Source organism: Eriocheir sinensis, chromosome 20 (genome assembly GCF_024679095.1).
Source record: "Eriocheir sinensis breed Jianghai 21 chromosome 20, ASM2467909v1, whole genome shotgun sequence".
NCBI lineage: Eukaryota > Metazoa > Arthropoda > Malacostraca > Decapoda > Varunidae > Eriocheir > Eriocheir sinensis.
Genome location: NC_066528.1, coordinates 20,673,019 through 20,696,329, shown reverse-complemented (window position 1 = coordinate 20,696,329; position 23,311 = coordinate 20,673,019). Strand labels below are relative to the sequence as shown.

General features: G+C 46.0%; 1 protein-coding gene and 3 long non-coding RNA genes across 6 annotated transcripts in view; 2 read left to right on the top strand and 2 right to left on the bottom strand.

The window, feature by feature from the left end:
- The first annotated feature begins 437 nt into the window (after positions 1–437).
- On the top strand, positions 438–3,123 carry LOC127001370 (uncharacterized). The gene is made up of 2 exons (XR_007755170.1): positions 438–1,077; positions 1,168–3,123. It is a non-coding gene; the product is annotated as an uncharacterized LOC127001370 (long non-coding RNA).
- Positions 3,124–5,826: 2,703 nt separating this feature from the next.
- Positions 5,827–23,311, bottom strand: part of LOC127001361 (uncharacterized) — a 49,560-nt gene continuing 32,075 nt past the window's right edge. For 2 of the 3 annotated variants that reach the window (XM_050865859.1, XM_050865860.1), the window contains exons 7-19: positions 22,683–22,982; positions 21,755–21,873; positions 21,439–21,523; positions 20,473–20,568; positions 19,904–20,076; positions 19,069–19,296; positions 13,006–18,718; positions 12,416–12,625; positions 9,254–9,298; positions 8,623–8,814; positions 8,131–8,284; positions 7,739–7,879; positions 5,827–7,199 (exon numbers count right to left, since the gene is read on the bottom strand). In XM_050865859.1, coding sequence (XP_050721816.1) covers positions 6,697–7,199; positions 7,739–7,879; positions 8,131–8,284; positions 8,623–8,814; positions 9,254–9,298; positions 12,416–12,625; positions 13,006–18,718; positions 19,069–19,296; positions 19,904–20,076; positions 20,473–20,568; positions 21,439–21,523; positions 21,755–21,873; positions 22,683–22,982 — 7,959 coding nt within the window. In that variant the 3' untranslated portion in view covers positions 5,827–6,696. The remainder of the gene's footprint in view (positions 7,200–7,738; positions 7,880–8,130; positions 8,285–8,622; positions 8,815–9,253; positions 9,299–12,415; positions 12,626–13,005; positions 18,719–19,068; positions 19,297–19,903; positions 20,077–20,472; positions 20,569–21,438; positions 21,524–21,754; positions 21,874–22,682; positions 22,983–23,311) is intronic. The other variant, XM_050865861.1, reaches the window with a different exon arrangement.
- LOC127001371 (uncharacterized) lies at positions 9,307–10,435 on the top strand. The gene is made up of 3 exons (XR_007755171.1): positions 9,307–9,584; positions 9,692–9,719; positions 9,834–10,435. It is a non-coding gene; the product is annotated as an uncharacterized LOC127001371 (long non-coding RNA).
- LOC127001369 (uncharacterized) lies at positions 10,458–12,409 on the bottom strand. Its single transcript, XR_007755169.1, has 3 exons — positions 12,254–12,409; positions 12,028–12,184; positions 10,458–11,886 (listed from the first exon to the last, which is right to left on the bottom strand). It is a non-coding gene; the product is annotated as an uncharacterized LOC127001369 (long non-coding RNA).

The window sequence follows — 23,311 nt, the reverse complement described above, 5'->3', positions numbered from 1 at the left end:
CTGTGGGGGAAAGTGCAGTTTGGGGTATATGCTCTTGCTACACATGGCCCCAGTGCTCATCTCAGTTACCTTTTTGTCCTTCTCTCCTTCACTTTTTTTTCTCTTTATTTCTCTTTATTTTATGGATTTTTTTTTATTTTTTTAGCAAGGGTCTGTTTGGGTTTAATAACTACAACTTCTACTATTACTACTACTACTACTACTACTACTACTATTACTACTACTATTACTACCACTACTACTACTACTACCATTACTACTACTGCTACTACTACTTTGAAAACTGGCTATTGAGTCTGGATATGCCTTTAAAATACAATACTTTCTCCTATGCTATCTCAACCAGTGAAGTTTCAATAATAATAATAATAATAATAATAATAATAATAATAATAATTGGCCCTTATGTCTGAAAGTGCCTCTAAAATATATTCCAATAGATATTCTTATGATATTCTTGTTAATAAAGTCACAATGCATTAGTTCATAGGCTTTATTAACAAAATGGTCTAAAAACTAATGTAGGAAACTGGTCTATTAATCACAAGAGTCGTGGGCAGATGATAATAATAATAATAATGATGATAATAACTTCTTTTTTCATCACATTTATACAACGCAAAGAGAAGCTGCAGAAAGACGACAGCAAAATAAATATTCACAACCAGCTTTGCCGTCCACACTCGGTAAATGATATACAGTGTTGTGTTATTCTGCGTATAAACGGACGCGCGGTAGAGAATTATACATGATATTTTTTATATATATATATTTACACAGCTTCTTGAATTTATAGTAGAGGAGGAGGAGAAGGAGGAGGAGAGGGGAAGGTAAGAGATGAAACTGGATAGAAGGAGGAGGAGGAGGAGGAGAGGGGAAGGTTATGAGAAGGGAAGAGATGAATTTGGATAGAAGGAGGAGGAGGAAAGGAAAGAAAAGATGAAATTGGGAAGGAGGAGGAGGAGGAGGAGAGGGGAAGGGAAGAAGGGAAGAGATGAAATTGGATAGGAGGAGGAGGAGGAGGAGGAGGAAAGGAAAGATGAAATTGGGAAGAAGGAGGAGGAGGAGGAAGGTGAGGTAGGAAGGGAACAGATGAAATTGAAGGAGGAGAAGAAGAAGGGTAAACAGAAGAAGAAGAAGGAGGAGGAGGAGGAGGAGGAAGGTAAGGTAGGAAGGGAACAGATGAAATTGAAGGAGGAGGAGAAGAAGAGTAAACAAAAGACATGAAATTAGAACAGAGGAAACAGGAGACAAAGAATAAAGTATGAAGATAGGAAGGAGAGGAGGAAAAACAAGAAGAATTACATGCAAGGAAAAACATAATTAGACAAAAAGGAATAAAAAAACAACTTAATGTGAAGGGACAGCAGAGAATGGAAAGGTATCGGGGTTTTCAGAACATGACCAAAAGCTGCTTCTCCTGATAATGTTTTTGAGCACAGAGCAAGACACATCACTAAGAATATATTAAGTCATACACGTTAATCTTTGGACAGTCGCTATAGTAATTAACAAAGGCCCTTAACCTCAAACACAGCGGGGCTAACACACACACACACACACACACACACACACACATATAGTAAGGCTTTCATTGAGGCTGTTGTGTTAGTATATCAGTATTTCCATGGGTAGTTTTATAAGCCTAGGGATAGTTTGGTAAGGCTTGTGGCTGGGTTCTTGCATATATATTGGAAGTCTCGGAAGGAGGAGGATGAAGAGGAGGGGGCTATATGTGTGTACCTAAGTAGCCCTAAGGTGTGTGTGAGGGGCTGAGAGAGGGAGAAGGGACTGTGGTTGAAGGGAAGACTTTAAGGAAGAAGATAGAGAGAGAAGATAGGAAGAGAAGAAAATGGATTGAAGAAAGGAAAAGAAGGTAGAAGGGAAGAGGAAGAAAGGAATGGAGAGAGAGAAAGAGAAGGGGAGGAGACGAGAAAAAGTGTGTGTGTGTGTGTGTTCTTATTCATCTCCTTCCTCCTCCTCCTCCTCCTCCTTCTTTTCCTACTCCTTGAAAGCAAATAACATGTGTAAATATTCTCTCTCTCTCTCTCTCTCTCTCTCTCTCTCTCATGTGTGTGTGTGTGTGTGTGTGTGTGTGTGTGTTTCCCCCCATACGCAAAGCCCCTACCATGTTTCCAGTTGACATTGCCAGTGGCAGATAACTTACTAACCTCTTCTCTACACTCTTCTACGACTCTCCGCGCTTCTAGATACAAATAACAGGTTCACACGATGTTCGGACTCGCACGAATGACGTTGATAAATGGAGGAGGAGGGGGCGGCGAGGGCGGGAGGGGGAGGGGGCACTTCTTACGATAACTGTCGCAAATGTACATCTGGGTGTTTGTGGAAGCTGGACTCGGTATCCTCGCCAGCACTATGGAAATCTTTGGTATTGAACGATATATATATATAGACTATGTAAACTATGTATAGAGCCCTAGCTAACCTATACATACTCGATGATTTAGTTAACTGTCTTTTCACTCGAGGAGGAAGAGGAAATTCACATGAAGTCTGAGGGTTCGAAAGCGACTACGACACGGACACTATTTACAAGGTGACGGAAAGCTTCAAAAACAAAGAGTGATGTGAGGCTACAGCGGCGTTCTGGGGTGACGGCACGGCTGGTCAGGCGCTGCGACCCTCCGCCGGTGCCACCAACGCAGAGTGCCACGGTAGTTGTCGTGTGGCGTAGGACTATCGCGTGAGGCAGAGTGGACGGTATACGTTTTTCCTAAGACACGAGAGAGGCACTGGGTGTGTGTGGGGCGCTGGAACCTCCTCCTCCGGCAGCCACACACCAGCCGACATCAACACCAGAATCTCCTAGTTATCAATCACCACCACCATCGCTGAGTTATGCAACCATTTCAACACCAAAATCTCATCACCACCATCGCTTTATGTACCCAATGCAACACCATCTGCCAACATCAACACCAAAATCTCCTCATCACCATCACCACCATCATGTTACGTACCCAATTCAACTCCAACTGCTCTCGTCACCACCAAAATCTCACCACCATCACCCGTATCCATTTCAACACCAGATATCACCACCACAATCTCGTTGCGTCCCCAATTCATCACCAAAATCTCACCACCATCACCCGTATCCATTTCAACACCAGATATCACCACCACAATCTCGTTGCCTACCCAATTCATCACCAAAATCTCACCTCCATCTCATAACATACCCATTTCAACACCAAGCTTCCTCATCACCACCCAATTACGTACCAGTCACTTATATCAATGAAGTTAACCCGCAGTCGTCTATACGTAAGAAAAAATGTCTTATACCACTAATACCGTGAAACCCAGACCCAGACTTAGACCCCAGACCCAGACCCAGACTTAGCCCATAGAGTGCAAACCTATACCGTGAGTTGCGATCGCAGTGCACCAACGAAACAGACCAGACAGTGTTTTGACGAGGCCTCCAGACTGTCGAAGAGCCGTGTTTTGACGAGCCTGCCAACCGTAGAGGGCCCACATTTGACAAGGCCTGGCAACTGTCAAGAAGCAAGTGTTTTGACAAGGGTTCCAGACTATCAAAGGGCTATATTTGACAAGGCTTTCTGACTGTCAATGAGCCACTTTCGACAAGCCTCCCAATTGTCATGAAGCTAGCATTTTGACGAGGCTTCTAGACTGTCAAAGGGCTATATTTGACGAGGCTTTCTGACAGTCAAGAACCCAGTGTTTTGACAAGGCCTCCAGACTGTCAATGAGCCACTTTTGACAAGGCCTGCAAACCATAAAGTAGCTATATTTGACAAGGCTTTTGACAGTCAAGAACCCAGTGTTTTGACAAGGCCTCCAGACTGTCAACGAGCCACTTTTGACAAGGCCTGCAAACTGTAAAGTAGTTACATTTGACGAGGCTTTCTGGCTGTCAACCGCCACATTTGACAAGGCCTCCCATCTGTCAAGGAGGTACATTTGACAAGGGATTCTGACTGTCAAGGAGCTACATTTGACAAGGCCACCTGACAGTCAAGAATCCAGTATTTGACAAGGCTTTCTGAGTGTCAAGGAGCTACATTTGACAAGACCTGGCAAATCGTCAAGGCTACATAAACAAAGGCAAGCAGACAAATAGCAAGCGTTTCTCTCATCTCTCCATTGTAAGAGTTATTATGAGGGAGCGATTCTGTGTCCGAGAGCTTAGAATCATCCTCAGTAAGTGTTCTAGGGGTTTGTTAGTGAGGTGAGAGAGATGATCATTGAGAAACCGCACTTCACTTCAACCTAATAACCTCCTCTTCGATTTCCAGGCTCATGTCACTCAGCTAGAGAGATGATACTTGTTAACCGCACTTCACTTCAAACTAACGACCCTTTTGCAACATTTCCAAGGCATGTTTGTGAGATGAGAGAGATGATCCTTGAGAAACTGCACTTCACTTTAACCTAATAACCTCCTCTTCTATTTTCAGGCTCATGTCATGTAGCTAGAGATGATACTTGAAAACTGCACTTCACTTCAAGTCTTCAACTAAATGACCTCCTATAGCTATTTCCAGGCTCATGTCACTCAGCCTAAGACACTATCCATGAGAAATGCACTTCAGTTTAATTAGCCTTTCACTTCACTGAGGATTAAAATGACCCTCTCTGTGGATCTTTTTCAATGCTAGACACACTTCACTTCACTGCATTTCATATTCGTCACTTCCCTTCATGTCAGTTCACTTCTTTTATGGTTTACACTTTACTAAGGACTAAATAAACCCCTGTATCGCTGGTTCAATGCTCATGTCATTTAGCCAGAGACACTTCACCTTGTCATGTCATTTCCCTTCACTAACTCTATAACACTTCTCTGAGAGCTGGATGGCCCTCTATAGCTGTGTCAAGGTTCACTTCATATAGCCAGAGATACACTTCACTTCCCTTCCCTTTATGTCATGTCATGTCATGTCACTAACTCTAACACTTCACTGAGAACTAAATGAGTCTCTGCAGTTATTCTAAGGCTCACTTCATCAAGCCAAAGATGTAGTTTATAATAAATGCACTTCACTTCACTTCACCTCATGTCATTTCACTTCATTAACTCCAATGCTTCCTTGAGAACTAAATGATACCTTGCAGTTATTCACTTCAAGGCTCATATCAGAGAGCATCCAACAGAATCATGGAAAACAAACTTCATTTCACTTCAACTCATGTCATTTCACTTCCTTATTGATGCTAACATTTTCGGAGAACTTACTTAACATGATCTCTTTCAATTATTCATTTCAAGACTCATTTCAAAGACTTCAGTGTAACCCATGAAAAACTCACTTCACTTGGTCACTTCACCTCATGTCAATTCACTTCCTCACTTCCTTAATTAATCATCCCTTGTGGCAGCTATTTCAAGGCTCACTTCAGAGGATCAAGATGTAATTCATGAAACACACACTTCACCTCATGTCACTTCACTTCAATTCCAGACCAGAATTTCCAGTGTTCCGGTACTTATAGATTTCCAGGCGAACGGTATTTCCAAGGTACAAGAACTTATTACTTATAGATTCACAGATGTTTATATTCTTCTTTTCTTCTTTACTTGTACCATCAAAATTATCAGTATTTCTAAGGTTCCGTTACTAATAGATTTACAAGCGTTTATACTTTCCCTTTCCTTCTTTCCTTGTGCCATCAAAATTATCAGTATTTCTAAGATTCCGTTACTTATAGATTTACAAGCACTTATACTTTCCCTTTCCTTCTTTCCTTGTGCCATCAAAATTATCAGTATTTCTAAGATTCCGTTACTTATAGATTTACAGGTGTTTATACTTTCCCTTTCCTTCTTTCCTTGTGCTTATAGATTTACAAGCACTTATACTTTCCCTTTCCTTCATTCCTTGTGCCATCAAAATTATCAGTATTTCTAAGATTCCGTTACTTATAGATTTACAAGTGTTTATACTTTTTCTCTTATCCCTCCTTGTGCCAAAAAACAAAATATCTCCCACTCCTCAGTTTGACAACAATAATAATAATAATAATAATAATAATAACACATAACATCTGTAACACATGATAAATTGCGTGTCCTGAGATATTAGGTTAAGATATCAAAAAAGCTCATTCTTGGTTTTTTTTCTGGTGTTTCTTTGTGTAAGGTCATTCATTATCTTTGTGCTTGCTTGGTCATTAAATAAGGAAGGTGACACACATACCCTGTCACTATCATCGTCATCATCATCCTCACTATCATTTTTTAACTCAAATTCAAACCACCTTTCACTATCATCTGCATCATTTTTTTAAACTCATATTCAAACCACCTTCTTTCACTATCATCTTTTAAGTCATATTCAAAACACCTTTCACTGTTACCAGCATCATCTTCACTTTCGTCTTTCAACCCATACTGAAAACACCTTCTTTCACTATAATCTGCATCATCTTCACTATCTTTCACCCTCACCATTATTATCAGACCCACACTATCACTCCTATCATCATTTAACCCACATTCAAAACCACCTTCTTCCCTTTCACCATCACCACCATCATCGTCACTATCATCTTTCAAACCATATTCAAAATTCACTGTTTCCTATCACTTTCACTCTCACCATCATTAATATTTGACCCACACTATCACTTCTATCATCGTTCAAACCTCACTCTTTCCTGTCACTATCAATATCATCATCATCGCTATCATCGTCACCATTCTCAAACTTCACTCACTTCCGGTTCAACTCTCCCGGCATGATTCATAAGAACGTAACTCTGCTTGCCGAAATCCACACCACCATCACCATCACCACCATTCTCAACACCATCACCACCACCGGAAGACTCCCCCGCGACGCTCATGGAAGGAATCTCCAGACGTAACTTGTCCCTGGTGTGTCGCAGTTCGCCGAGACTGACCCCGCTACCCCCAGCCTCGCCGTCCTCTTGTGCGGCACTCCCAGCTTGTATATCCTCCTCAGGGTGTCTGTCTGGCTCGCTGGGGTACAGAAGATCCCCTTGGGTGTCCTCGGGTTGCTCTGGTGCCTTGGGGGGTGGGTACGGCACGCCTGGGGTCTGGGTTGTGTTGGTGAAGAGCATGTCGTAGTCCGAGGAATGGCTGGAGGTCGGGAAGAAGTCGGCGGCGGAGAAGGAGGAGCGGGTGAAGGTGAATGGGGACCCGGATGAGCGGATGAAAAACTCGCCGTTGTCCACGAGGAAGCCTGGGGATGGAAGGGAAGCTTTGGGTTAGGGAGGGATGGATAGGGATTTTTTTCCTTATTCCTAAATCAAAGAAGCAAAGACGTCCAGGATACTCCCCCCCCTATAGTCTATCGATTTCAACTTGAGCCCTTGGACGCAACTCAGGGATTCCCCATGAGACCGAGCTGGTGCCACATCACTCCAAAACTCTCCTCAGACAGGGTCGCTACCTCTCTCTCTCTCTCTCTCTTGCATGGCTGTGCAGGGCGCGAGAGTGAGATCTACTTGAGTTGTCCATTGTGGCGCCTGTTGCCAAGGTCCATCAGGCGGCAACGTCACATGAGCCGCATTGCCAAGGGATATGGAAGGTTTACTGAGTCGTTGTCTTTCCCACTAATCTCAAGCCATTAATAACACCAGGCAGTGGTATTATGAATGTATATATGTTCCATAAATAGATAATGTACAGACTAACAGTGAGACAGATTGCCATGCGCAGGTCATCGCTAGATCTGTAAACAATGGGGATTTCCGATGTCGATGGACTATAGTGGCGTACCTTCAGTCGCCTCGTCGTAGGTCATGGGGCCCAGGCTGTAGATGGGGGGCGGGGGGGCGGGGCGCGAGGGCTTGTGGTACACGTAGTCCTCCATGTCCTCACCGTCGTCGGCAATGAACTCGTCCGCGCCCAAGTCCCAGTCTGAGAGAAAGGTCAGGTCACGTTGGGTTAAGTTAGGTATGTAGTTATAGTCTAAAAATTATAGTTAGGTTAGTATAGTTACTGCTCCTGTGTGAAAATGTGGAAAGCAGCAGAGGTTCAGATTTTATAGGTACGTAGTTATAGGTTCAAAATTATAGTTAGGTTAGTATAGTTACGGCTCCTATGTGAAAATGTGGTGGAGATGTGGACTTTTTCTTCTTATTTTACATCCTCCCCAGCATTCTCCGCACCTGCCAGATTGAGGTAGTCTACAGATGACCTTCCCCATGATCGCCTGTACTGTGGCTCCGTGAAGGCGTGCTGCTCCCAGGACCGTGGCTCAGGGGGGTACTCATACACGCGGTGGTGACGCTGCCTCTTCCAACGCACTCGCTTCTTCAGGCTCTGGGGAGGACAACAAGAACATTGCCATTAATATTAGGGTGTATTTGCTAATTTGAATATACCATTTTTAGTCACTGCTAGTTAACTGCAGGTATGTTAAAGATCTTTCCTGCCTCTTGCCTCTTCCAACACACACTTTTTCAGGCTCTGGAGAGGACAACAAGAACACTGCCATTAATATTAGGGTGTATTTGCTAATTTGAATATACCATTTTTAGTCACTGCTAGTTAACTGCAGGTATGTTAAAGATCTGCTATGCTAAAGCCTGGTATGTCACCACTACTTAGAAGCCAAATGTTGAGGCACACATGTTTAAAGTCCTCCTTCAGTGACTTACGGACTTATTCTGCGGACTCTTGAGCAGGGAGTGTGAGGGGGTGAGGTTGGAGTTCCACTGTGAGGGCGTGAACTCCTCCTCGCCGCTTTCCGAGTCCTCCGAGAACTCTCCATCCTCGCGCTCCCCATCCTCGTCTGGCTCCTCCTCGATGATGTCCAGGATGTATGGGGACGGCTGGCAAGGCTCCCCGGGCTGAAAGGGATCATGGCAACTTAGTGATGACAGTGACTTCGGAAATAATTAAGAGATGAAATAACTTATGGATGACCTAAGGAAATGTACGGATGAAAATGACATGGATGACCAAGGGATGACAATAACTTAGAAATAACTTTATGTGGACCAGCAAAAATCCTGTATATCATTTTTTTTAGGTTTTTGTTAATGAAGTGATAATGTTCTTGTTATGCACACACACACACACACACACACACACTCAGACCCCCTCCCCAACACACACACACACACATACACACATACACACCAAGAAATTTAGCATCCCATATAAAACTATTTACAAATGGAATGTTTTATTTTTGCATATGCTCTCTCTCTCTCTCTCTCTCTCTCTCTCTCTCTCTCTCTCTCTCTCTCTCTCTCACACACACACACACACACACACACAGCTTACCTTCTCCTCCTCTACAGTTTTGTTCTTCTCCTTCTCCTCCTCCTCCTGGCAGCTCAGAGAAGCACATGGCATTAGTAACTTGCAAGGTAATTCATTAGGCTCTCAACACACACTTTATATTGGCTCCCAGGTCAGAGGTGAGGGGTCAGGGACATGCCGAGTGCAGAGGGCAGGTTACAGCATCAACAAGGGCTTTCCACATGACAGAGTATATTAAAAGGTATATTATATTGGCTCCCAGGTCAGAGGTGGGGGGTCAGGGACATGCCGAGTGCAGAGGGCAGGTTACAGCAACAACAAGGGCTTTCCATATGACAGAGTATATTAAAAGGTATATTATATTAGCTCCCAGGTCAGAGGTGGGGGTCAGGGACATGCCGAGTGCAGTGGCCGGGTTACAGCAACAAGGGCTTTCCATATGACAGAGTATATTAAAAGGTATAATATATTGGCTCCCAGGTCAGAGGTGAGGGGTCAGGGACATGCCGAGTGCAGAGGGCAGGTTACAGCATCAACAACAAGGGCTTTCCACATGACAGAGTATATTAAAAGGTATATTATATTGGCTCCGAGGTCAGAGGTGGGGGTCAGGGACATGCCGAGTGCAGAGGGCAGGTTACAGCATCAACAACAAGGGCTTTCCACATGACAGAGTATATTAAAAGGTATATTATATTGGCTCCCAGGTCAGAGGTGGGGGTCAGGGACATGCCGAGCGCAGTGGCCGGGTTACAGCAACAACAAGGGCATTTCACATGACAGAATATATTAAAAGGTGCAGATATATATTAGCAAGAGTGCATAACAGGCATGAGAGCTTGGCAATTGGCAGCATTTGATGGGAAGATGAAAAAGAGATGTAATTTTTTAAGCCTGAGTAGTTTTGAAGTGAGATTTTTGGGTACTGTATAGATATTAAAAAATGCAGATGTATATTATCAAGTGTACATAACAGGCATAAGAGCTTGGCAGGGTTTGATGGGAAGATAAAAAAAGATGTAATTTTTTTAGCCTGGGTAGTTTTGAAGTGAGATTTTTGGGTACTGTATAGATATTAAAAAATGCAGATGTATATTATCAAGTGTACATAACAGGCATAAGAGCTTGGCAGGGTTTGATGGGAAGATAAAACAGAGATGTAATTTGTTTTCCGAGTAGTTCTGAAGCGAGATTTTTGGGTACTGTATAAGAGTATTTGTTTCCGAGTAGTTCTGAAGCGAGATTTCTGGGTGGTAGTTTAATTTTTTCAGTATGTTGGTGCTGTACAGAAATTCAAAGTGCTGATGGTGCTGTGTTGGGTACAAGTGAGGTGCCCAGTGCTGGAAGGCTGTGCAGTAACCTAAGTCCTTGTACTCTTGATATTCCAAGCAGAAACTGTGTCTTTTAACTGTATATTCCAACTAAGACGACTATATGTTCCTGTGTAATCGTGAACCCTTATATTCAGTTGTTGAAACCTATATAAAAACAATGCTTCCACTTATTCAATGTTAAATCTTCCTGGAAAGCGACTAGTTATGTGTCTAAATCCTGATGATGGAACCTATATAAAAATAGTGCTTTCACTTATTCAATGTTAAATCTTCTTGGAAAGCGACTAATTATGTGTCTAAATCCCGAACCTTTATAAAAACAATACTCCCACTAATTCAATGTTAAATCTTCCTGGAAAGCAACTAGTTATGTGTCTGTATCCTGAACCTCTATAGAACATTACTAACTCAATACTGAACCTCTATGAAATACTACTTATCCAATGGCAGAGACAGAGATAAAGGATTGAGGAGCAGAAACACACACATATCGAACAAGGCAAAGAAACGCATCTCAACAACCTCATAAGACACAGTTCAACGTCGTCAGTCGCTCATGTCAGACAGATGGAGAGAATACAACCAGAGACAGCCAAGACATGACATGCATCTAAAGTCCTACGAGTCATCTCAAAACATCACCACAACCTCAGAAAACATCTCAGCTATATCACACTTTCAGGCTGTCAGTCACTCATATCAAACAGACTGAGAGATGACAACCAGTGAAGGAGACATGACATGCTCTACAGCCCTACATGTCACTTCAACACATCACCACAACCTCAGAAAACATCACATCATCACACTTTCAGGCTGTCAGTCGCTCATATCAAACAGACTGAGACATGACAACCAGTGAAGGAGAGACATGACATGCTCTATAGTCCTACATGTCACTTCAACACATCACCACAACCTCAAGAAACATCACATCAACATCACACTTTCAGGCTGTCAGTCACTCATATCAAACAGACTGAGACATGACAACCAGTGAAGGAAAGACATGACATGCTCTACAGTCACTACAAGTCATCTCAACACATCACCACAACAGCCTCAGGAAACATCACATCTGTATCACACTTTTAGGCTCCCTGTCACTCATATCAAACAGACTGAGACATGACAACCAGTGAAGGAGAGACATGACATGCTCTACAGTCACTACAAGTCATCTCAACACATCACCACAGCCTCAGAAAACATCACATCAACATCACACTTTCAGGCTGTCAGTCGCTCATATCAAACAGACTGAGACATGACAACCAGGGAAGGAGAGACATGACATGCTCTACAGTCACTACAAGTCATCTCAACACATCACCACAACAGCCTCAGGAAACATCACATCTGCGTCACACTTTTAGGCCCCCTGTCACTCATATCAAACAAACTGAGACATGACAACCAGTGAAGGAAAGACATGACATGCTCTATAGTCCTACATGTCACTTCAACACATCACCACAACCTCAAGAAACATCACATCAACTTCACACTTTCAGGCTGTCAGTCGCTCATATCAAACAGACTGAGAGATGACAACCAGTGAAGGAGAGACATGACATGCTCTATAGTCCTACATGTCACTTCAACACATCACCACAACCTCAGAAAACATCACATCATCACACTTTCAGGCTGTCAGTCACTCATATCATCAACACATCACCACAACCTCAAGAAACATCACATCAACATCACACTTTCAGGCTGTCAGTCACTCCCAGGGAAGGAAAAACTTGACGTGCTCTACAAACACTCCTCCTCTTCTTCCTTCCCCTTCCCTTCTTCCTTTACCTCCCCTCTTCCTTTCCTCCTCTTCCACCTCTCCACTCACCCGCCACATGAACTCTCCGCTGGTGGATGAGCTGTCTCCGTCGCTGTCCGAGTCGCTCTCCCAGTCCGGGGTGTAGCGGGGCTCCTGTGAGGCCGGACTCTCCCCGCCACCCTTCTGGGGACTCGCCGCGGGGCTCTTGTCCTCCTCGGAATTGTCCTCGGAGTCTGGCTCGGCTGTGATCTGTTCCTCGACTTCCTCCGTGTCGTCAGTCTGGGGGGGGAGGAGAGGGAGAGAGAGAGAGGGGGGGAGGGGTGATTAGGCTGTGTGGAGGGGGATGTGAAGGAAGACTCGTGGATAAATGAATAAAAAGTGAAATTTAAATACGACATCTGAACCACCAAAATAAATAATGATAATAAAAATAGGAATGAAAAACAAAAATGAAATAAAAACTTAAAAATAAAGAAATAGAAATAATAATAATAATAATAAAAAATCTACATCACTTACAAATTTTTCCTTACCTGGTAAATAAAAAAAATAAATAAAAAAAATAGAAATGAAAACAAAAATCAAATAAAAGCCTAAAAATAAAAAAAACAGAAATAATAATAATAAAAAATCTACACCACTAACAAATTTTTCCTCACCTGGTATTTCTCCGAGGCCAAAAATTCCGCCGAGGTCATCCGGGTGAGAGTGGTCGCTGGGCCCTTACTCTTCATGGCAACCTTCCTCCCCTTCTTCTTGGGACTCTCCTCGCCCTCAGAGTCCGAGAGCAGCTTCGCCTCCCTCTCCCCTCGGTGGGTCCGCTGCGAGTCCTCCTTCTCCTCCGAGTCGTCCGAGTAGAGCCTCCCTAGGAAGCTTAGTTTGATTGGGGTTGTGTCTTCGTCATCCTCGATCTCGCTGATATTTTGGCCATTGGAATTGTCGCCTTTCTCCTGTTCCTGTACGTCTTCTAAGCTATGCAACTCCTCCTCATCTTCCTCTTCCTCTAGTGGTGTCGGTGGTGGGTAGTTCACATCGTACGGTAAAGATATTTGCTCCACCTGTTCGAACATCACAGGCTCCTCGAGACTCGCGCTGGGGTGGCTGATGCTGCTGAGAGCGGAGGTGAAGTACGAGTGGTAGGCCGGGACCTGGATGCCTGCCGGGGACTCAATCTCCGTGTCCGTGTTCGTGATAAACTCCGCTGAAGATGAAGTGATATCGGATGTTTTGGTCTCATGCGGGATGCCACTCGAAGGCTTGTGTAGCTTGTGGAGTGAGCGACAGTCCTCTGATGGTATAGACTCGTACGCTACGTCATCCGTGTCCTCGAAGCCATAGGGGTGTAACGGTGAGGTCTCCGAGGGCGTCTCCTGCTCGAGAACGAACGCTAAGTGGCTTCTCGGGAGCCCCTGGTCAAGAATCGTGGCCTCGTTCGTCTCCGTGTTCACTACAAGTATGTCCTCCGCCTCATGACCAAACCCTTCGTTGTATATCTGTATGGAGGCTGGTCCGTCCTCCTCATCCAAGTCCTCAAGTATCAGGCTATCATGCGTGCTCTCAACCGGCACTTCACGGCTGTCCTGAGTGCCTGGGGTTGCATCTGGCACTGGGAGATCCATGGCACTGGTATTGGGTATGGTAAACGTGTCTCCGAGGGCTTTGTCACTCTCTGGCTCCTCAAACTCAATGCTACAGTCATTACCAGGTTCTCCCTCCCCCGTGGACACTCCCGCCCGACTCCCCCGTCTGCTGAAGCTCTCGTCTTCCTCCAAGAAGCTTTCCTCCTTGATCGGGGACAGCGTTGACGCCAGAATCCCCCGGTAGTTTATCACGACACTTTCCCGGCTTTCTAGTGAGTCCTCAGGTTCCTCCGGCTCCTGCTCCTCCTCCTCCGCCAGTCCAGCATCGAGTTTCAGGCTCAGTTCCGCCCTCAAGGCACTGATATCCTCCGGGCGGTATCCTAGAACCTCCTCCTCGTCAGTGGTGTTGTAGGAGACGTAGGAACCTTCTCCGTCGATTTGCAGGAGGTCACCGGAGGACGAGAGGCTTTTCGGAGGCGAGGAGGAGGTCATGCTACGTGGACTAACCTCTTCCTCCTCTCCCTCGCCTTCTAGACCAGCCGCCATGATGTCCCCGCTCTCCTCATCTTCCCCGCCACGCCCAGCCGCCTCCTGGAGTAGCTGGCGGGTCTGGAACGCCGCCGCTTGCCAGGCCGCCATCTGCTGCTCCCAAAATGCCCCGTTCTCCGTCTCGTCTGTCCCCGGTGCCCCGTCTGAGGTCCAGCTGCTGTGGTAGGCGCTCGGGGATAGGTCATCGTCGCTCTGGATTAACAAGTTCGAGTTTGAGGTGTCGGGGGTGAATTCTAAGGCACTGGGGATGTGGAAATTAAGGTTGTTTTTCGGTGAGGTTTGGGTGAGGTTATGGTTGGTGGTTTCATCTTGTGGTTGATCTGGTTTGCTTGTGGTGGAGTCCAGGTTAATGGTTTGGTCTGGTTTGGTTGTAGAGAGGTTCTGGGTGCTGGTTTCATCGATAGCTTGGTCTGGTTTGGTTGTGGTGGAGTCTAGGTTAATGGCTTGGTCTGGTTTGGTTGCGGTGAGGTTTCGGTTGCTGGATTCATCGATAGCTTGCCCTGGTTTGGTTGTGATGAAGTCTAGGTTGCTTAAATCATCCACAGCTTGCCCTGGCTTAGTTGTGGTGAAGTCTTGGTTGCTTAAATCATCCACAGCTTGCCCGGGCTTGGTTGGGGCATCTGATTCTTGAGAGTCCGTCATAAGGTTATCAGGACACTTCTCCCCTTTCAAATTCTCTATGTAGGACGAGCTCAAACTACTGGCAGAATAGATCGCTGAGTCAACTGTGTCTTGCGGGGAGAGGTCTGTGGTGGATAGGTCAGCAATACCCCCTGACCTCTGACCTGTTCCCTCACTCAGCGCTTCCTCCAGCAACTCGACGAGGCTTGCGGGAGGCTTGTCAAATGAGGTGTCGATCGGACCTTCCTTTCTGGTGATCGCTGAGTCCAGGGTGTCATATGCGGCTGGGTCAGTAATGTTTGACCTCTGACCTGTTTCCCCACTCAGCGTTTCCCCGAGTAAGTCCCCGAGGCTTGCGCTCAGTGGCTTGTCAAATGAGGTATCGATCGAGGCTTCCTTTCTGTACGTAGGGAGACCAGAGGTATCAATTTCGCCCCATGTTGTATCAGGGGAGAGAGAGAAAGACTCCTCCATCACTCCCTCTGACCTCACGACCCTGGGGGAGGTACTGGGGTGGCTGTTGTTGTAGTTATTGTTGAGTGTGGGTTTGCTGGAGTTACGATCTGATGTTGTGGTGTTAGATTCTTCGGTGGAGGTTGTGGTAAAGGGATTGAAGCCTCCACTGATGTTGTTGTTGTTTTTGTTGCTGTTGTTGTGTGTAGGGGTTGTGTCAGTGTTGCCATCTGCTGTTGTGGTGTACGAATCCCCTTCTGAGCTTGTGGTAAAGGGATTGAAACCTCCACCGGTGTTGTTGTTGTTACTGTTGTTGAATGTGGAAGCTGCGTCAGTGTTGCCATCAGCCGGGGAGGGGAATTTAGAGGCTGCTGTGTTGTATGAATCCTCTGTGCTGTGTGCTGAACCTAAACTAACATGATTCAACACTCCGCTAGGCTTACGAATGGGATCGAAACCCATGTCTCGGTCCTCCTTGAAACTCGGCACAGAGACCGACTTGCCATTTCCCAAGTCCTCAAATGCCGGACTGCTCTTCAACTCCTCCTTCATGCTATAGAAGACCGGACTCACGAAGCTTGAGAGGTCCGACGACGAGCTATTTCCCCGACCGTCAATGTGGTTTTCGAGTACATTAAAGTCCACTGCTAAAGCCTGATTGACCACACCTCCGCCCAGACCCTCCTCCTCCCCCATGAGACCCTCCATGAAGCCGGGGTCTGAGTGAGAGTTCTCGCGGCTCAGGGTCTTGCCGAGAAACTTATCCCACTGGTCGAGGTCGAATTCTATTGCACCCATTTCTGAGCTGGACTTTCTGTGGGGGTCGGAGGGGAGTACGTCTATTCCTGGACTCCCCGGTGGACCTTCAGTGGACTTGACGGCCCGGTAAAGGTCCAGGGAGTAGTCCTCGGAAGGTCCGATCACGATGTCTTCCCCGGTGACGATTTGTTCTGGGGTGTAGCTTGGCAGGTTACCGTCCCCTCCAACGAGTCTTATGCCGGGTGATGCGTCCTCGTCCTTCTCCTCCTCCTCCTCCTCTTCCTTGTGTTCTTCTGCCTTGTTAGTGGGTCTGTCCTCCTTGTAACTTGTGCCAAAGATCATTCTCTGCTTAGTTTCCAGGTTCGTTTCTTTATCGCGCAAGTTTTCCTCAATTTCATCTTTGTCAATTAAGCTTTTCTCTCCCTCGTAACTTGTGCCAAAGACCAGCCTCTGTTTAGCTTCAATAACCGGTAAGTCTCCCTCATGTTTCTCCTTGCTTGTGGGTGTGTTTCCTCCCTCATACCTTGTGCTAAAGACATTATGAGAGCCTGTTTCATATACCTCTTGGTCACTGGTTCCTCTCCTTTCTCCCTCATCGAAACTCGTGCCAAAAACCAGCCTCTGTTTACCATCCCTATCACTGCGACTTCCCAGAGACAGTTCAGATGCAGTGTCGCCAAACTCACCCTTACTCATACCCTCGAAATACAGCCGTGACTCGCTTCCCTTGTCGCCAAACTCACGACTCAACTCATCGTAAAACCTTGACTCACTCCCTTCCCTTCCTTCCTCAGTGGTGGTGGGGTCTTCTGCCTTACAAGGGGTGCTGGTGAGCCTGTCTGTAGCACGCTTTTGATGTATGGAAAAAATGACAGGTGGCGATGCATGTCTCTGGGTCGCTGTGGCACTGAAATCGCTGTCCTTGACCCACTCTTCTGCTGCTGGTGAAACTGATGAGGCACCTTGGATACCAGGCACTCGTTTGGCACCTTTCTGAGAGCCATACACTGACCCTTCATCAGTCTTTTCCTCGTTAATATTGTCGCTAAACACGATTGACGTCGCTTCTGTAGACGCATCCGTAAAACCTTTCTCGAGGCTACCGGTCGACTCCTCACTGAAAATAAACCGAAACTCCTTAGGTTGTGAATGGGACGCCTGGATATGGGTGAGAGATGACGGACTGGGTGGCGGCGAAGGGGTGGACTGCGCCAGGCTGGAGTCCCGATTGTGGGCAACGATATCGGGGAGCGTCGCCGGTTTGGGTTCTCGGGATGACACCACGCAGTCCGGGGAGGCTGGGAGTGGCTTGGGGTCGGTCTGCCGGGTTTCCGAGTCGCTTGTTTTGGTGATCGTCTCCTCCGCGTCCTCAGAGGAGATCACTTCACCTAAAAAAGGCTCCCGTTCGCTGAGCTCGGAATCGCAATCGGGAAGCAGTTTGTCGGTGGAGCCTGTCTGCGAGTGTGTGTGTGAGTCCTCTTCCTCCTCTTTCCTCTTCTTTTGTCCTCTTTGGTTCATGTATTTCTCCTCCTCTTCCTCCTCTTCTTTATGTCTGTTCTTCTGTTGTAATTCACGAAGACTATGGTTGCTATGTTCTCTCTCTCTCAATTTCCTCTCCTCCTCCAGTCCTTCACTATGCCTCTTGTTCCTGTACTTCTCCTCCTCCTCCTTCTCCTCCTCCTCCTCCCTTATTCCCTCACCCAGGCTCTGGTTCCTGTACTCAATCGACGAGGCACACTCACGACTCGCCTCAGTGATGATTGAGTACCGATGTTCCGCCTGAAGTCTCTCAAGCTCCCCCATAAACTTTACATCACGAAGCGCTTCCTTGATGTTCCCCTCGCTGGAATATGTCTTGTCCTGCGTCAGTGGCTCGAAACCTATAGAGTTACGCTGACTAGCCGAGTCGGAATCGCTCGTATCGTCAACCACCGTCAACCGCATGAAGTCCTGTACGCTCTGGCTCTTAAGTCGTACCATCTCCGTGAACTCTCCCTGCTCGAGTCGCATGGTGAACCCCTCCTCTTCCTCCTCCGATAGGGTCCCAGAGATGCTACAGTGTCCCCCTTCGCCGAGAGCCCCCATCCGTGCCGCGATCGACTCAGGCGGGTTGGAGACGAACGAGTCTTTCCCGACCCTGAAGTTGACCCCGCCGTTCGCTTTCTCCGGCGAGGCGTCTGCGGTGCTAGGCTCGGACTTTTCGCCGGCCAGATAATCGTCAAGTTTGAGTATGGCGTCAGTGATCTCTTGCGTGAGGCTGTCGATGGGCTGGCCGGGCTCCACGCCAAGCCAGGACGGAAACGCGGACTTGAATTTGGCGGCAACCCTCGCGTCCAGGTCCTCGGCCGACCCGTGGAGGTTCTGTAGGCTTGGGGACATGGCGGATGACAGGTTGAAGTCACTCTCGAACCTGGAATGGGTGAGTATTGTGAGACTTGGGTTCTAAAATGGATGCAAATGGAAGATGTAAAAATAAAATAAAAATAAATAAAAGAGAGTAAGGATTAGTGATTTAGGAGACAGCTGATGATTATAATAGTCCCCCTAACTATCCTTAACCCACCTCAAGTTAACTTATTCCTAATGCTCAATGACCTCAAATAACTGGGAAGAACTGTGGGCTCTATTTTTGTTCTATATATCTTTCTTTTCTGCCCTTGAACTGTTCTTTCCTGGGCTTCGTGTGCTGTTAAAAAGAAAGATAAATTGCCTGGCTGATGATTACAATAGTCCCGACCACCACCACTACCCCCAACCCACCTCAGATTGGTCATGTTCCCCGAGGTGTGTAGGATGCTGTGGTCCCGGGAGTCCTGTTGCTGTAACTGGTTCCACCGCTGTTCGAAGTCCCCCAGAGAGGCTGTGTCCTGCTGAGGGGTGCTGGCAGAGGCTGTGGTGTGCTGCCAGAGGTGGGCCAGGAGGGAGTGGATGTGGGCCATGGATGGGCGGCTCGCGGCTCCCTCCCAGCATTGACGCATGATGTCGTGGCTGTGGGAGGAAGGGACAGAGGGTGATGGGGTGATTTCTATTAGGTTAAGTTAATGTATGGAGTGACTGACCGAGCTTTAGAATGTTAAGTATTGCTAAGGACCGATATTGTGGATGTGGGAGGGAGAGACAGAGGGGTTATAAGGTGATTTCTATTAGGTTAAGTTAATGTACGGAGTGACTGACCGACCTTTAGAATGTTAAGTATTGCTAAGGACTGATATTGTGATTGTAGGAGAGAGAGAGGAATGAGATGGAGGCTGTGGTGTTGACTGGGATGGTGGACGGCAGATGGATGGTGTGACAAGAGTGGCGGGAGGACATCTTAAGCCTGCCAAGTTGCTGCGGCTGACAGGAGACAGAATCAGGTAGCAGGGAGACAGACAGACAGAAAGACAAAGAGAAAGAGAAAAAAAAACCCCACAGACAGACAGAAATACAGACCCTAAGCAGAGAAAGAAACACAGACAGACACAGAAACACACAGACCCAAAACAGAGAAATCAACACAGACAGACAGAGAGAAAGAGAAAGAAAAAATGAGATAGACAGACAGACAGACCCCCTAAAACAACCCCACCCCCTACACACACACAAACAGACGTACAGTTTCTCGGCATGGAGCTGTTGATTGGGTGGCAGGTCAAGTTTGCAGGTCTGGTCCACGATGACCTCCTGAATGACCTGCTCGTTGTCCAGGTGGATGTAGGGCAGCTGACCTCGGCTGGCCACCTCCCACATGACCACACCAAAGCTCCACACATTGGCGGCTTGGGTCACCTGGAGGAAATGAGGTCAAGTCAGGTCAGGTGAGGTTAGACTAAGCTATTTTAATTTTTAAGTGATTTTCTTCTTGTTTTCTTTCTTTTTCTGTGTAAGTTATTTTCCTCTCTTTCTCTCCTCTTCTCTTCCTTTTTTTCCTTTTCCTCCTGTTCCTTTCTTTCTCTCACTCTCTCCTTCTCTCCCTGTTTTTCTTTTCTTTCTTTTTCTTCCTCTCTCTCTCTCCTTCTTTTCTCTTCCTTACCTAATGCTCTCTCTCTCTCTCCATCTCTCCTTTCCTTCCCCTTTCCTCCTTCCCTGCCCCTCCCTTCCTTCCTCTTCTCTCCTCCCTTTCCTCCTTACAATACACTCCCTTCTACCTAAACGCTCCTCCCTCTTCCCCCGTCCCTTCCTTACCTCTTTGGTCTCTATGGTCGTGTCTGTGCATCGTAGAGTCTCTGGGGAGCACCATCGCAGGGGCAGCGCCACCTCCCCGGCACAGTAATACTCCTCCTGAAACACAGTGCCATAGTCTTAGTGCCAGTGTTGCAAGCTCTCCCTTCCTTGGCCTAACCCCTTGAGATCAGGTCCAGTAATATAGGTTAGTTAGATCCTGTTGCTTATGTTGCCAGTGTTGCAAGCTCTCCCTTCCTTGGCCTAACCCCTTGAGATCAGGTCCAGTAATATAGGTTAGTTAGATCCTGTTGCTTATGATACCAGTGTTGCAAGCTCTCCCTTCCTTGGCCTAACCCCTTGAGATCAGGTCCAGTAATATAAGTTAGTTAGATCCTGTTGCTTATGTTGCCAGTGTTGCAAGCTCTCCCTTCCTTGGCCTAACCCCTTGAGATCAGGTCCAGTAATATAGGTTAGTTAGATACTTTGCTTATGATTGTTGTTTGTGTTTATTAGGCTAAGTATTGGTTAGTTAGTAATAATATGTTGCAAATAGGCCTTAAATATAGTAAATGGAAGTGAGAGGTGTGGAATTTATTGAAGGTGAAAAACAGTTTAGCTAGATTCTGTTTCCTACGAGTTTAGTTAGTGTGGGTTACCAGGTTTTTCTTTTTTTTACAACAAAGGAGACAGCTCAAGGGCACAAAACAAGGAAACAATAATAAAACAAAGCCTGCTACTCGCTGCTCCTAAAAAGAATCCAAAGTAGGTAGTTAGTAACAAAATGGTAGAAATATAACAAAAAATGAAATGTCCAATCTAGTGAATGTGAAAAGTTTAGCTAGAATTAATGTAAAAAAACACTCTTGAGAACTCGACTAATCTCCTTCATGGCCTTGGGAAATAGCTGTTGAAGGAGCCGAGAGCGTCCGAGAATACCGACCTTACATTCCCTCTCTCTCTCTCTCTCTGTCTTGCTCCCTCCCTCACCTTGTAGGAGTCTAAGCTGAAGCCGTAGTCGCCTATCTTGATGGTGTTGTCCGCTTCAACCACACAGTTCCTCGCCGCTAAGTCCCTGCGTGGAAGAAACAAACACGGGGGATGACAACATTGACAACACACACACAAAAACACACACAAAAAAAAGAGAAAGAAACACAAGGAAAACAAAAAACAATGGAGAAATAAAAAGTGGAGACATATATACGTACATCAAAACTGAATACAAAAAGAGAGAAAAATCAAATCTACCGTAACTCAATTGAACACAGAGAGAGAGAGAGAAAACAACTCGAACATAACTCACGTGTGTATGAAGCTGTGTGTATGCATGTGTGTGAGTCCTGCCGCCACGTCCAGAGTCATGCGCAGGAGGGACACTTCGCTGAGGCTGCCGTCCCCTCTCAGCACGGCCTTGAGGTCACCCTGCAGAGGACACGGAGAGGAACAGGGTGAGACAAACGGGTGTGACGATAATGAGTAGATGACTGATGAAGGAAATGGTGAATAGATTAATGATGAAGGGTGGAGGATAATGAATGAGTGAATGATGATAGGTAAGAGAGAGAGAGGGAAAAATAGAGGTAGACATAAAGGGAGGCCTAGGGTGAGAAAAATGGGTGTGACGATAATGAATAGATGACTGATGAAGGAAATGGTGAATAGATTAATGATGAAGGGTGGAGGATAATGAATGAGTGAATGATGATAGGTAAGAGAGAGAGAGAGAGAGAAAAAAAAAATTGAGGTAGGCATAAAGGTAAACAAAAGGCATAAAAAATAAATAAATAAATAAACAGATAAGAAATAAGAAAGAAGGAAATAAAGAAAAACATGAAAATACAATAAAAAAAAAAAAAAAAAAAAAAAAAAAAAAAAAAAAAAAACAGATACACACATTTAAAGGTAAGTTGTATAAATAAAAATTAAGAGATAGGATAACAGGATTTAACCCACATCCTGTATATAACTAGATACTTACAACTTGGTAAACACACACACACACTCACACTTAGACACCCTTATGCAAGAGTTAACAAGCATCCTCAATCTCTCATCACTTTGGCTAGTAAACTATCTATAGAAACACACACACACACACACACCCTTACACTATCCCAAACCCTTATGCAAGAGTTAACAAGCACCTTCACTCTCTCATCCCTTTGGCTAGTAAACTCTGACACACACACATACACACACACAACCACCCCATCCTCCTCCTCCTCCCTCACCTTTGGACACAGCTGCAGGAGGATGAGGAACGGCTCGGCCTCCAGACAATAGGCCAGCACCTTCAACACATTGGGGTGTGAGAGGTGTCTGAAGGGCCGGAGCTCCTGCAGGAAGTAGTGTTGCTCCTGGGGTGTTGCGTCCTCCCTCAGCACCTTCACCGCCACAGGGGTCAGGCTGGTGCTGCTGCTGACCTTCCTGCCGGTGCTGCCATTGGTGCTGTCCCATCCCTGCGCTGTGCCGACGGGGGACTCGCCCTTCGTGTGGTCGCTGTAAACACCCGCCGCCTGACCCTCCAGAACCTGTATAGGGGTTTGAGGTATATTAATTTGGGGGTCTTTCTTAATTTATGTATTGTTAATTATGTGTATATGTATTATTTTTCTAGTGATTATAATTCTTTGGTGAGGTTTATATGAGTTTTTTTTCAGTTGCGTGTGTGTGTGTGTGTGTGTGTGTGTAAGTAAGTAAGTAAGTTCCTACAAGAAGACATCACCAAGCTACAGGAATGGTGTGTGTGTGTGTGTGTGTGTGTGTGTGTTAGCCCCTTGACTGCAGATTTCCTACAAGAAGACATCACCAAGCTACAGGAATGGTGTGTGTGTGTGTGTGTGTGTGTGTGTGTGTGTGT